Here is a 14,682-nt window from a genome sequence, read left to right as displayed (position 1 = left end):
CTGGATTAGATGTTAGGAAGAAGTTCTTGACTGTGAGGATGTTGACAAGACAGGACAACTGGAACAGCTTGGCCAGAGAAGTTATGGATGCCCCATCCCTGGAAATGTATTATTTTCTACTAATGCTAGACCTTTCGAGAAGCACAAATCACAGAAGATCCTGTGTGCTTGTATGAGTGCACATCCTTATAGAAAATCACAAGTGAGCTGTTCTGAGTTTTAAATTTTTCTCCGCTACATCCTCCGTTTCCCCTCCCCTACACTCTTTACCAGCATGGATCCTACATTGAATTTTTTAACTATTAGCTATTCTCTGGGTATTCTTTGATTAGGTGCTAATAAATATTAACTTAGGCAAACTGCAGGAAATTTACTATGTGTCTTCTCAGCTATATTTTTATGTATGTATAAAAATGTATACATAATATAAACTAATTAAATGTTGTGGATTCCAGAATTATTGTTTCGTTCATCTCGCATGTAAATCCATAATAGTTGTGATTGCTTTGTCCCTAGAAGGGGATAGAGGAGGGGGTCACACAGATCACCCACAACCAGTATTTCTTAGAACACATCTTGTTTATTAGTTTGTTGTTATTGTTAATGTAATTGAGCTGCTGTTATCGATAGTGGGTGGCTGTTCACACAGCATGTGTGATCCCTTGTGTGTTCACCCATAGTTCCCTGCCTGGAGCATCAGTTGGTGGGGGGCAACCTACCTCTGTGTTTGGAAACAGAAGGATCAAACTGCACCATCCCACAACCCTCCAGCAGCTTTTTGTGGGTGTTCAGAGAGTCCCTCCAAGGTCCATTGTTTCGTCAGATGTATGTGTATGGTCATGTAGTCTTTGTAAATAACATGGATCTCTTGGGTGAGGTGAGCTCGAATTGCTGCTAGCCTGTGTTGGTGGCCTTGGGCAGATTGGGCCAGACTGTGGTGTCCTGAGTTTCTCAGTTCTTGTAGGTCCAAGAGGATTACTCATCTCCAGAGGTTATTGGTCCAGAGGAAACCATTATGAATTGCCTTCTTAACACATACTTTTCCTCTCTGTTCAGCTTGCTGTTTCTGTGGTAACTGTTCCTCCATCCATCCTATAGGTGCCTATAAAACCTTCAGACAGGCTCACCAGAGGGGCCCAGCATGGCGTGATGCTATATCTCGTAAACGATTGACTGTAGATTATAGTTGTTTGTATGATAGCTAGTAACTATTATTGGTAACATACCCTTGCCTCCCTCATTGGTAATTAGCATTTTATTTGTTTACATTATTATTTTAACAACTTATTTAAGCTATCATTTGAATTAATTCCAATGTGTGACTTTATTACCAACAGTTACAGATAGAAAAATCACAGTTTTGTTTCTCTTAAGATGATTAGAAGGCAAAGGCCAACTAAAATACGAATTTATCACATCCAGTCTTGAGCTTGGCATAAGCATATGTATTTAAACCTACAGCTTTTATAACAGAATCGTCTTGAGATCAGATTACTGTTTTAAAATCACTGGAATGGGTTTATGGAAATAGTTTTCATTTCTACTTAATAGCAAAATAAATTTGAGTTTCAATTTTAATGTTTTTCCACAGGTATACCTTGAAAGACTTTTAACTTATGCAGAGATAGATATTTGTCCAGCAAACTGGAAGCGAATTGTATTGGGTGCAATTCTACTGGCATCCAAAGTTTGGGATGACCAGGCAGTGTGGAACGTGGATTACTGCCAGATCCTGAAAGATATCACAGTCGAAGACATGTGAGTGCAGTATGTTTATCTTTGTGAATGAGTGCAAAGATCTGTGTGCATGAAGGGGTCGGGAATTCCTCTCATAAATTATATGAAGTTTGAAAATTTTCATTTTATCTAAACATGGTGGGTGCTGATAGATGGCATGAGGTCTGCTTGACAGTTGCTTACATAGAAGATATAAATTATTTTTGCTTTCTGGTTGAAGTGCATTTTACCACTGGATGTTCATGCGTGGTGATGAAAAAAGACCTGAAAAGATTTAAATGTGTGACTTGACAAAAAACCCAAACACATCCAGTGAGCTTGCATGTGATCCTAATGATCACACCATGTTGTGATCCTAATGACCATTAGATGATCACCCTCTTATTTACTGCCATTATTCAAAAGTAGTACTTTTGGGGTTTTGGGCTGGTTTTTCCCCACTGATTCCTGCTAAGTTCATTTCCAGGACCTAAAAAATGTAGTATTTTGATTTGCAAAGGTAAATTTTCAGTTTTTCCATTTCTGTTATCTGATGGCATTCTTAGGAAGTGCATATTGTAACAGTGTAGAGAGTTGTGACGTCTGCCTGGATATTCCAAGGTCATATTAAGAGTATATTCCAACAGTAAGAAAAAGATCTGTAATAAGAATAAACATAATTAATACTTACTAAAATGAATGTTAATTTCACTAAACATTCTAGCGCTTATATTTTTGGTCAGTTGCTCAGCAGGTATTGCATATACTGGCTGAAGAGCCTGGGGTTTGTATCATCTGTACATTCAGGGCTGAGTCACGTACCATGCATGCTTTTTGAGGTGCCCTTACCTGAGCTGGTGTGTGTGCAAGAGTAGTACTGCAAGGGGTGCAGTTTGGAGTTGGTGCTGGGATGGTGCTGGAGGTCAAGGTACCTTGACAGGCCACTGTGGCTTGTGCATTTGGAGAGTGACGTTTTCAGTCTGCTGGTGCACCCCTTTTTTTTTTTTTGTAATCATTAACAACAACGTTATTTAAAAGCTGTTTTAGCACAGTATCTTCTAAGCAGAGCTAAGTATCTGTAATGAGAGGTATGGAGACTTGTACCTACTTTAAGTCACTTAAGTCAGTACCACAGCCACTGAAGAGAGTTTGCTGTGGATAACCACTCTGGGAGGAGGGAAGTAGATGAGAATACATGTTTGGGCAGACAGAATATTCTTTGAATCTCAGCTTGCAGTCTCAAGGCAATGAAAGGCCAAGCATTTTTGCTAAAGCAGCCCTCATTTTGTTTCGTAATAGTTCACTGTTTGTCAGATTTGTAGCTGGTCAAAAATGATCTGTAAGGGAAAGGTTGAATGTTAGGAGTCAGCTGATAGCTTTAAATTAAGCATGCTCATACACCGCTAGATAAAACTTATAAATTGTGAGTAGCTGTCATTGTTCACGTATTGGAAGAGTTGTCTCTGAATCTTGTATTAACAAGCAATTTGTGATAAGGTGTTTTGTGGTTTTTTTTCCCTGAGTCAAAGTGAAAAATGCAAAGCCTGTGTTGCTGTGGTATGTTGTAGGTATTTTCATTAGTTTGGGGGAAAACTGCCATTTCAAAATAGAAGTGGGAAATACCATATAATGTCATTTCATTATCTGTTTTAAAATATATAATCTGCTTTAAGGATGGTTGATGCTACTTCTTTTCTGACATAACCCCGACAGAGTAGATTTCCAAAACAAAAGGGGCAGTAGAGATGACAAGAAGCTAAAATCAGGCCCTTCGCATTTCTGCGTGCTACGTTATTCCATGCAGGACAGTTTGACAATTCTTCCTTGACTGCTTTGAGTGTTTCCTGAATGATTTTGCTAAGCTACTTTTCCCTTGATCCTTTTCTCATGCTTCTGGGTATTCAGTGGCAGTAAGGGACTCCCTCCATTCACTGCTCCTCCAAGGCAAATCTGGGAGCTTTTAAAGTATTTCTGAAGCTGGGAGCTGAGCTGAGGTAGAGTGTTGAGCAGCTTGAAGCAGACTGACAGGTTTGACTGTGCCGTATGACAGTATTAATCAGGAATGGTTATGAGTTTTGAAATGCTGATTCTCAGAGCTTTTCTTGAAGGCAGGTGATGAGGCATACTGTCATGGTGTGAAAGGAAACTAAAAAGAAGAGGTTATTGTTTTTAACGAGCACAGAGATGGTGCTACTGTTAGAAGTTGCACTTGAGCTATATAACACCGTTACTCACGTGGCAAACCCGTGCTAACATCAGCCCTCTTTCTGCACTCCACATTCCCTAAGACAAACTATGATGAGTCCCTGGCCTCAAAGATTTTAGCTTCTTAATCTGTTCTTAAAAGATTGTAGGATTCTCACAAACTGCAAAACCAGAAGCCTTTGAGGAGCCTGTGCTCTCTGTGTGGTATTTGGTGATATGGCTCATGGGCTTTGTGTCTGGGGCTCCTTGTGAATTCTCCAGCAAAGATTTCGGTGGTTGTTGACCTGACGTTTATATTCCTGTTGCCAGTTTTAACAATTTTTTTTTTCCCCTCAGCTCCTACCTCTAGTGTGGATTGGATTTTTCCTCTATAATTTTTCAGGTAGTTGGGACAGTACAGTATTATGATTTTTGCGGTGTCTAGTTCTACATAAGATGGGTACATTCATTTTTTTTCTATTAATAAGGCAGGAAAAACTCTAGGTCAGAATCTTCAACATCTGTGAATCATTCAGCATAAGTGCATCTTTCAAAACATCATGCAGACCTTCAGTGTTTTCTGAGTCACCAGCAGTACATTGAACTGTGGCTAAAAGCTAACGGAGAGCTGCAGTGCAGTATCTGTAGTCATGTATATAGTATTACCTTGAATTTCTGTGTGAATTATAGAAGTGGTCAGAGGAAAGCATATGTAAAGGAATCTAATGAAAAGTATGGGGGAAGAAGGCTATGGTAGTTGGTTAAGTTACATTAGTTTGAAGAAGAAATACCTGTATTCTTTTGTTCTTTCTCAGCTGTAGTTAGTCTGCTGATCTGACCTTCAAATCTGGGAGGTAAGGTATAGTAAGAATCGGAGGCAGTGTGTTTTTCTTAAAGATTTGGGGATGCTCTTCAAAAGAGGTACAGCCGATATCTTTCTCCATTAAAATAGGCTTTATGTTATCAGTTAACATAGACCCTTAGGTTTAGCTTGCAGAAAGTAAAATCTTGGTGGTATAAAAGGACATTTAAAGATAATCTTCTGGCATTTATTGATAGACATTTTAAAATGTAATTTTTTTCATTTGGATTTTTTAAAAGCTTGAATCTTCAACAGTGTGATTTCATGCCAGAGAGTCTATATCCAGCTTTTAGTTAGTCTTTTAATGTTAATTAATATTTATCATTATGTAAACATAGAATTTCATCACAGTGTGAAGGTGAGGAAGGACAATGATTATTTTCTAAGTGATGTAAAAGTAAAGAGTGAGAATAAGAAAAATAATTCAGTGCTGAAAAACTACTGTACCAGTATATTTTTTGTTATCCTGATATCCTTCCTTTTCTATTGTCAACTGCCTGCATGCTTGCACTGCAGTCAAAATGTAACTTAAATGTAATATTGTAGTAAGTCAATACCTTCTGGTGACACAGCTGTGCAGTCCCTTTACTCTTCAGCAGACATGTACAGCTTTTACCACCCATTGATTTTTTTTTTACTTCTCCTATCTTGAAATCACTGTTTTGAGCATATATGTCCCTGCGTAAGTATTATGTAGGATTTCTAGTTACCATGCAATTTATGAAAATTTCCAATGCTTAGTTTTGTTGATTTGCCTATTTCTTAACATACTTCCTAATGTAATGGTGTATTTGATATTGCTATACCAGTTTTCTCGGGGTGGGAGCTCAAATAAGGCCTCTGTTCCTATCACGTATTTTGACAAACACATTTGTTTTAGGTACTGAAAAGTAAATGAGTAACTGTGAGTTTTGGTTGCATGGCCTAGGGAAAAATAGCTTTATTCTGTTTATGAAGATAAGACAGTATGCTGAAAAATTCAGGTTTCCCGTGACTAGTTCTAAATGATTGATGGTGAAAGGCTGAGGAGAGTAAATAAGTTCCCCAGTAATTTAGGTGTTAGAGTACTTTGCAGCATTTATGAGAGAGATGTCTGACAAATCTAGGGCATTTCTGCATTTCGTGTTTGCATAGCTGTGTGTGCAGATCCACCTAGTGGAGGTACAGCAGAAATGACAAGAATTCTTTTTCCTGCTTAACTTCTCTTTCCAAGATTAATTTAGCTAAAATGATAAAGGTGCCCTTCCACTAGCAAAAGTTTGTGTCTAGATTGGATTGGCACCGCAGTAGCAGCTGCAAGGTGTAGCATCTTTTGTATTCCTCACTGGCATATGTATACTGCTAGAACTTGGTAGACTAGGTCTAACCTTAGGCTACGGTTATTGTGTCTGGCAAGAATAAGAAATTAACTTGGTTTATATCATTTGCAATTTAAAGTAAATTACATTCAGAATGCGCAGACTGAAATATTTTCACATTTTATCTTCTCTCTACAGGAATGAGCTGGAACGCCAGTTTCTTGAGCTGTTGCAGTTCAATATCAATGTTCCCTCCAGTGTTTATGCCAAGTATTATTTTGATTTGCGTTCCCTGGCAGAAGCAAATAACCTGAGTTTTCCTTTGGAGCCCCTCAGCAGGGACAGGGCATATAAACTTGAGGTAAAACTCTTTTTAGATTGCTCAGCAATTAACATACAGGGTGATTTGGAATTTTTGTGTTGTATCTTCCTTCTCCCGTCTCTTCCGAAATATTCCCCTGAGATATTTTAATATCATGTGTCCCTATTTCTGTAACTGTTTTGTTAATGCTTTGGGTATTCGTGGACATGAGGACAGGTTTTTGGCCTGATTTGCTTCCTACCTTGTCTCGCTTTCCATTTCTTTTTCAGTTCTAGTTGTCTGAATAGACCTTGTTAAAGTATCCACAAGTTTTACAATGGCTCTGTTCACAGGCTGGTTTTGTGTGTTCATTTGCTTTCTTAAAACTGGTTATCTGCCTTAAAGGACAGAATGTTAACAAGCATTGCTGAAAATAACTATTCATGTGCTTGTTACCTGCTGTTGCTCCACTTCAGATGGATCCAAGTCTGTTACTTCCTGTGATGTTTTTCTCAGTAATGGGAAAACAGAAAGGAGCACATGTCTTTAGTGGATAAATCATGAATACTTATGAGACCTGGATATACCATGTGCAGAAAGCATGATGTCAGATGGTGTGGACTGTGAAAGGCAGGGCACTATGTATTTCCACAGACACGGGAGGAGTTTAAAATCATGGGCTAATTGTGAGCACTTTGCAAGGCTGGAATCTGGTTTTCGTGAGCTTTCTGATAGTGAAATTTTTCAAATAAGGGCTTTATTGCATGAGTGTGTCCACATTTTATTACTGATTTTGAAATTTGTCATTAGATGCTAACTGCTTTTAACATTGCACATCTTAATGTAACAGCTTTGCACTGTGGGTTTGCATGTTCCGAAATTTCAAGTCCTCCTGTAAACCAGGCAGGCAGTATTCTACATGTTTTTGTGGGGGGAAATGGTGTGTGGGAAGATTAATTGACTTGTTTGTGACTGTAATGGGAACAGAAAGTGGTGGAGAAAGAATCAAAGCATATTTCCGTAAGTTGTGTTTCTCATTCTTTCTAAATACTCTTTCTAAATTTCACTGATAGCTCCAATTTAAGGATGTAACTTAATTCTGTGTATGGAGCATGATGTAAATTTGCATCAGATTTTGTTTCTGTTGAAGAGAATTAAAAAAAAATCGGGACTGTAATAGTAAATGAGTTGGCTTACTAAGTTATAGGGGTCTTGATAATAAGTGCCATTACACATATTAAAATTGAGTTAATTACTTTTAGAAGAAATTTAGTGCACAGTTTCCCAGCACTGTCAGTCTATGTCACATACTGCGTTTAACAGCAGGTTTCAAATGAAGTTAAGAACGATAGCACCTAAAACCTTTGAAGAAAAGAAATACGAAATTACTGTAAATGCCCAAAGAATACTGGTGGTTCTTCTCTACTAACTGAGCATATGTAAAAAGAAAGAAAGGAATATTTTTCAGTAAATCCATAATATTAATTTTTTTTCCATGTTGGGGATGCTTTGTGCTGCCAACAGAATTTGGCTGTGAGTAACCTGCTAGTCAAAGAGGATGTTTTCTTCAGGGAAGAGGAAGAGTATCTGCTGTGAAATCAACTCTGTCTGCCACCTCCTTCCCTCCATTCTGTGGCCAGAAGGAAGGGAACTGCCTTGTTCCCTGGCAGTATTTGGTTGTCAGTAGTGTGCCCTTGAAACTAGCTGACAGCATAATTTATAGCCTCGTTCCTTGAGTGCAGTTAAGCATTTAGCTTGCCAAGAGTTATCAAAATGCATTTGCTGCTCTTCTCTAGGTCTCTCATGTGCTGTTCAGCCCAAGAGTTCCCTGTTTTTAAAACAGTTGCCTGGATTGTCAAGTGGAGTAGATGTAGTACCACACAGGCTGTGATATTTTTGATACTGAGAGAAAAGCTGCAGTCCTCGATGGAAGACAACAGACTCATAGTGAATGTGTGTATGCAGTATGTGGTAAACGGAAGGGACCTTGCTCAGTCCTAAGATGTAAAACAACATTTACTGATACTGGAGATCACAAAAGATTTTGCATAGAGAATGGTTATATTATAACGCATTTTTGCAACTTTCGCATTTTTCAAGCTATTTTATGTATTTAAAGCAGGAGTATTAGATCTGGCATGGCAGAATCTGCATTGCTATTTCTGCAGGTATCATAACCTTGGCATACCTATGATGAAAAAAACAATCCCAGGAAGACCAAGGACAAAGCTAGTAAATACCATTCCTTATCAAATGGAAATGCTGCACAAAATCCATCGGCTTAGAGGTGTTATAAGAGGTTGTAGTTCATGTTAAAAATTACACCACTTACTGGAGCATCTACAGTGGACATTTTTCATTATTCAGTGTTCCCACAATTAACACTTAAGCAGCAGCTTTGTCTTTTAAATAACTAAAAGAAGGTATTTTTTTCTTCATTTTCACCAGCCTGTGGCCTAAAAGTGTCCTGATTTTTGTTATACCAGTCCACGTAGTAGCCAGAAACCATTTTCATGACCCCTCTTTTTTTTTTTATCCCATTGCGTGAAATCGTGCCAGTTAAAAATGGAAAATAACATTTCATTAGGACATCCAGTCTGTCCACCTGCCAATGCTGTTTGTTCCAACCAGCATACGTAGTAGCATGTTTCCTCCTTCCTTTTAATTATGTCAAAGGCTTTCTTTGCTTCTCCTGAGAACTGTTTTCTAATATGGGAGATTTTTCTACCAAAAAGTTGTTGGATATCCAACCTTAATCCACTATTTTGTAATTTCTTATTCTTGTACCTGGTTATTCTCTCATGTACTGAACTAAACATGAGTCAGATTCTGCTCTTTGGGGTAAGTCCACAAAATGTGCCTACCCTTTTTCTGCTTGTGATCTTAGCACTGTGCCTGTTTCAAAGCTAGATTTTGTAAGAGCATTCATTAGTGCACTCCCAATTTGAGTATGTCGTCTGAGCTTTTTATTGTTAGGATAGTGAGAGTGAGCACATAGTTCAAACTTTCAACTACGTGCTGTATTTTCTTGACCCTAAAGAAGTACAGTCTCAGAGATCAAACAGACAAAAAAAAAAGGGGAAAAATATGTAAGTTACAAGGTAGAGAAGTGCTTCCATATTCTTACTGTTGCAGTGATTGATTGCAAGCCTGCCTGTTGTGTGTTCACAACCCTCTTAGCCAAGAAGTGGAGAGCAAAACTCCCCTGCTCTTTTGCCAGGAGTAACCTAATTGCTCTTCTTTTCATTCTCCACAAATCATCACAACTGAGCCCACATCATCACAACTTCCAGTTGTTCTAGAGATTTCTTTGTATTTATTTTTTCCCCACATTTACCTTATGTATAACCCTTCCCAATTTACTGCTGTCTGTCCCTGCTAGGTTCTCTCTGGTTTATCCTTTTTTGGGGGGTGTTGTAGCACTCGCGGTTGTGTGCCTTTGTGCATTCCCAGCAGCAAAGCCGTAGCCAGCCCTGCTGCTTTCCTGCCCTGCACAAACATGTGCATGCAGCCAAAATTTGTGCTGCTACTACTACTTTTGCCTTTCTTACTTCTCCAGAGACTTATCTAGAGTCATGTAACTCAGCAGAGGAACTGACTTTTAGTTCTGTGTGCGCATACATTTTGGAAGAATATATGCGTATGCATTTTTCTAACTAATTACAGATACAACAGTCAAGTGCAATAAAATTTCACATGATTGAGTGGTGATCTGGGTTTAAGAGTCTTTTGATTTCATGTAAGAAATGGTCCCTTGCAAAAATTGGTTTATTTTTCTAGCAATAAAAGCAACAGAAATATCAGATGACAGAAAAGTGTCTATAAGCTATTTGGATTTATTTTAACTGAAAAACAGGAATAAATATTTACAATTTTCTGCTTTTGTCTTGTTTCCCCGTATGTTATGCTAAAGTTGACTAAATAACTTGCCAAATAGGTTCCAAATGTCAATTTTGTAAATTATTTGAAAATGAAGAAGCATCTTTAGATCCAGGATACATCAGTCAGTGTGTTTCTTATCCATATGATTAATCACCAGAGCCTAGAGATGCCAAATACTAAGTGCCACTTCCAAGCAAAATTTCATTTTGTCTGACCAAGTGCCAGAATAGAAATCTTCTTGTGAAACAGGCAATTTTGAAGTGATTACCTTCTCTGGCTGTTTGGTGCCTAAAGTAACAGCCTTATTTGGCAGCTGGAAGAAGCTGAGCTCTACCCCAGTACACCTATTTGCCAAGCCATGCCTTGACACATAGTTTCATGATTAAACACTTTTTGTCTACTGGATTTCAAATCCAACTGAACTTCATGAACTTTCTTAGTCTATTGAGTCCCTGGTTAAATTAATAAAATGTTATTAAGCAGTTTCAAGTGAGTTATGTTCTGCATAGCAGTGGGAATATTTGTGTTATTTTATTCTGTTGCTCTCTTCATGTGCACCAAAAAAACCCAAGAATGTTCAAGAATGGCTTTAACAAAAGGAAATTCAGTTTCCAACTAAAAAGTAGCAAGTGGTTTCTTGTTGGTGGGTTTTATATTGCTTTGGTTTTGTTGTTTCTTTCAATAAAATGTTTTTTTGTGGCCTGCTTAACCAAAGCATGAGGTGAATTTGCTCTCAGGTGTATGTGTTTTGTGCTTCTGTCGTACCTGCCTCTGGTTTATGCAGGACTATTACAATTAAATTCACTGCTGCAGCTTGCTGTGCTATAGAAGGAAATATCAAGAAAGAAAATGATGATCAGTGGAGTCAGGCTGTTTGTTTGTATTGCCTTGTTTTATAATCTGGCACTTGTACTGGCTTTGTTTGTACAGTGCTTTTTATTAAACAGCCTCTCTTAAACACAATTTAAAAGCATTTCTGAGTAAATAAAAGTATTGGTTTAGTTCATCTTATTTTCTTGTATTTGACTTTGAGTGCTCCTTGCAGTGAGCTTTCTCTGCAGTTCTGTATGTTTGAAGCCAGTTAACATTCTTACTGATGCCGACCATAGCATGTCCTAACCATATGAACTCTAATAGACCTGCTGTTTTAGGGCACAGTGTACTTGTGCATGTGAGGTCTATAATAAATACTTGTTTTAAACTCAGTTAAAAACAGTAGAAGAAACATAAAATGTGAACTCCAGTGTAGTATAATAGGAGTTAATATTTGAATAATGTTTTTGCCTTTAAAAGGTTTTTAAGATTTCTGTGTATTTCTAACACAAATTAAATTACTCTGAATAGGAGTTACACTCCCCACTGGCATCTTATAAGATAGCATGATCACACAGAGGTCACCCCTTCTGAAATGCGAGGAAACGTCTTGTAATGTTTCTGTAAGCAAAGTAGGGCGAGTATTCTGCCAGACCATTTATCAGTAGAGAAAAATATAATTACTTTTAGGAAATAAAAGAATTAAAAGTTGTCTTCTCTATGCATTCTCCAATATGTTTACATTGTTTTGTTAAGTTGTCCACAATTTTTGTCCCAGTGAAGTGCTATGTATGAGTTTCCATATAGCAGTGGGTAAGCTCTGTCTGCTCCCTCGATGAGATTTGTGAGGGTTAACTTGTGAAGAGCAGGCTTGGAATATGCTCAGTGTCCTTCAGAAGCAGCTGTGATGGGCAGTGCAATGTCAGCATGTTCCTTTCTTTTGAGATTAATGAAATGAGAAAGAGGATATGGGGAGAAGCTCTTCACATGTTTAGCTTAATGAAATGCCTGTTTGTAATTCTACCTGTAGGTAGAAACTTGTGTTTAGTTTTATTTTACCTGCAGAGCTGTGGTCAGTGCCATTTTTCATTCTTTTGTCTTACAGGCCATTTCCCGCTTGTGTGAAGATAAATACAAGGACTTCAGGAAAGCCGCAAAGAAACGGTCAGTCAGTGCTGACAATCTGACTGTGGTTAGATGGTCCCCCGCTATTATCTCCTAACAGAGGAGACTGGAATATTCCTATGGACTACTGTTTCATCCATCCATTTTTTTCGGGGTGGGCTGGGGGCGGGGGGAGGGGGCTAAAGAAAAAAGACTTTTGATTTTTTTATTTTTAAATCTGTCAAGCTGCCTTTACAGTGCCTCCCCATTGTGTAGCACACGAGTACATACCTAGTGGAAGGAGAAATGGAGAAAGCCGTGTTCGGGAGAGAAGATGGGCAACAATTCTTTTCTCACTCTCGCTAACAGCTTTAACCTTTTTATGAGGAAACAGCAAATCAGGTGCTTGGAAGAAGAAACAAAAAATGAAGTAGAGGCAGAAATACATGTAGGAACTGTGCCATTTTCTAATCAGCTGTACTCATGAAGAGAAATGGCAGCATGAAAACAAACCATGTAGTCAGATGACTGTGCGCTAGAGGAATGAAATTGCGAGAGTTCCATCATAAAGGTTTCTCTTAATATCTTTTTTATTTTTTGTTGTTTTTTTTTTCATTCCTCATTGCTGCTTCCCAGGATAAATTCTTCCCTTTGCACAGCAAGAAATACGAAGTCTGTATTTACAGTAGCACAAGCCCCTGAATAAATAGTGTTGGGTTTTTTCACTGCACTTTTCTCTGTAAGCTGTCTTATTAGCATTATTCTTCATAATTATTATGCATATGTTATATTTCTTGTATGCCTTTTATTGTATTTCAAAAGAGAGAACTTGACCATAGTGCTGAACCAAAAGTGTGTACAGGGATCAGAAGATCTTCGTAATTTCATGATGTGTTTTATTTATAGTATACTTGGGTGCGTGTGCCTTCCTGAGTTCTTGGAATCATTTATTTTTCCTTAATATAAAGATACAGTTATTAAAATATTCAGATGATGATGATAAGACTTGGGCCAAATCTCTGAAATTTGCAACAGATCTTGTGATCCTTTTTGCAGATTTTCATAGCGTTAGAAGTTTAGCAGAATTCATTCTGAGGGAGATTATTTTGGTTTTGTATGGCCTGACTAGTTCATTCCGTCACCTCCAGGTCCATTGTTGCAAGCAATAGTCTCAATTTTTATATGTTTACTTTAAATCAAAGTGTCTGTTTGTATAAAATAAAAAATAATAAAAAAAAAAGCAAACCAGTTGTTCCAGTGAGAAGCCCTGTGGAAGAGCAGGATGCAAATCTTAACGAGATAATTGTCACAAATAGATTTGGTTTTGAAACTAAAATACAAACCCTCATGTTCCTCAACCTAGGTGCTTATAGAAATTAACAGTAAACGAGCTGTGAACATAATTTTCAACTCTGATTATTATGCTCTTCTGTTGTTGTTACTAGTTCCCTGTTACCGTGGCTGTTGCCCCCTTGGAATTTGTAAGAACCTTTCATAGGAAATAACTTGTCAGTATAAGCATTTGCTTTTATAATTTCCCGGGGTGATTCCTTCCCCCCTCCCCCCCTTTTTTTTTTCTTTTGCACAGTTTAGACAGGTAACAGCTGAAAACTCTCAGTTCCCTGAAATCCTTTCTTGGTAACTATCACTGAAATGAATAGCAACAGACGGCCCTGATTTATGCACTACTGTGGTAAACCATGAAGATTCCGTATTTGTTTTATTAAGCCCTATGGGCTTGTAGCAAACCTAGGGGCCCAGAGCTGCACACTTAACTTCCAGTGCAATGCTAATCAGATGCCTCCAGGCAGAGAAGCACTGACAGGATTGAAGTAGTAATACCAAACAGTTTCCTGTTAACTTTCTAATGTGATTTGTGTAGTTTGAGACATGAAGGTTTTGTCCATAAATTCTCCTGACGTCCTTTGGGCCTTTAAAATAATCTCATTCTCATCACTTCTTGTTGTGCCAATGCATCAGAACTGTGAGTATCCAAGTCCATTTTCCCCTTGAATGTGGAATGTAAGGAAAGTGTTTATAACAATACAAATGCAAATTACAGCATTTGAAACCTCTTTACAGATAGTATCTAAAGGAAAATTTTCAGAGCATTTGAAACTCATCCTTTATAAGCATAAATTTAGGCTTTAAAATATGTAAAATATTTTGATTTATCAACACTTTGCTAAACTATTTTCCATTTAACTTGATATCAGGAATATTGGTTTTATCCATTTCTGGGTGATGGAGATATGAACTTTGGATTATGTAAAGATCTCAATGCATCAACTATAATTTTTGTGAAGTTTATTAAACTACTTTAAAGATTGTATAGTCTATTTATTGTATGTATGTACATACAGTCTGATACTTTAAAAAGTGGATTCCGTAAAACCTGGCTCGGTCTTGTTTAGACTATTGAATATCGTTTTAGCCTTGTGCACTGGATTCTACCTCTGTATAGGAGAATTTTCCATATTCTTAATTAGTACTGATTCTGTGATTAACTTGGTTATGTTTCT

General features: G+C 37.7%; 1 protein-coding gene across 4 annotated transcripts in view; it reads left to right on the top strand.

Annotated features, from left to right (window-relative positions):
* Positions 1-12,890, top strand: part of CCNY (cyclin Y) — a 120,168-nt gene extending 107,278 nt beyond the window's left edge. For all 4 annotated transcript variants that reach the window (XM_061468084.1, XM_061468087.1, XM_061468085.1 and 1 more), the window contains 3 exons: positions 1,592-1,758; positions 6,259-6,421; positions 12,162-12,890. In XM_061468084.1, coding sequence (XP_061324068.1) covers positions 1,592-1,758; positions 6,259-6,421; positions 12,162-12,278 — 447 coding nt within the window. In that variant the 3' untranslated portion in view covers positions 12,279-12,890. The remainder of the gene's footprint in view (positions 1-1,591; positions 1,759-6,258; positions 6,422-12,161) is intronic.
* Positions 12,891-14,682: the final 1,792 nt, after the last annotated feature.

The sequence above is a fragment of the Pezoporus flaviventris genome, unplaced genomic scaffold (genome assembly GCF_033815535.1).
Source record: "Pezoporus flaviventris isolate CSIRO_AGI_PZ_B2104156 unplaced genomic scaffold, CSIRO_AGI_Pfla_v1 ptg000047l, whole genome shotgun sequence".
NCBI lineage: Eukaryota > Metazoa > Chordata > Aves > Psittaciformes > Psittacidae > Pezoporus > Pezoporus flaviventris.
The sequence above is the reverse complement of the archived record's forward strand: the minus strand, read 5'-3'. Positions and strand labels throughout refer to the sequence as shown.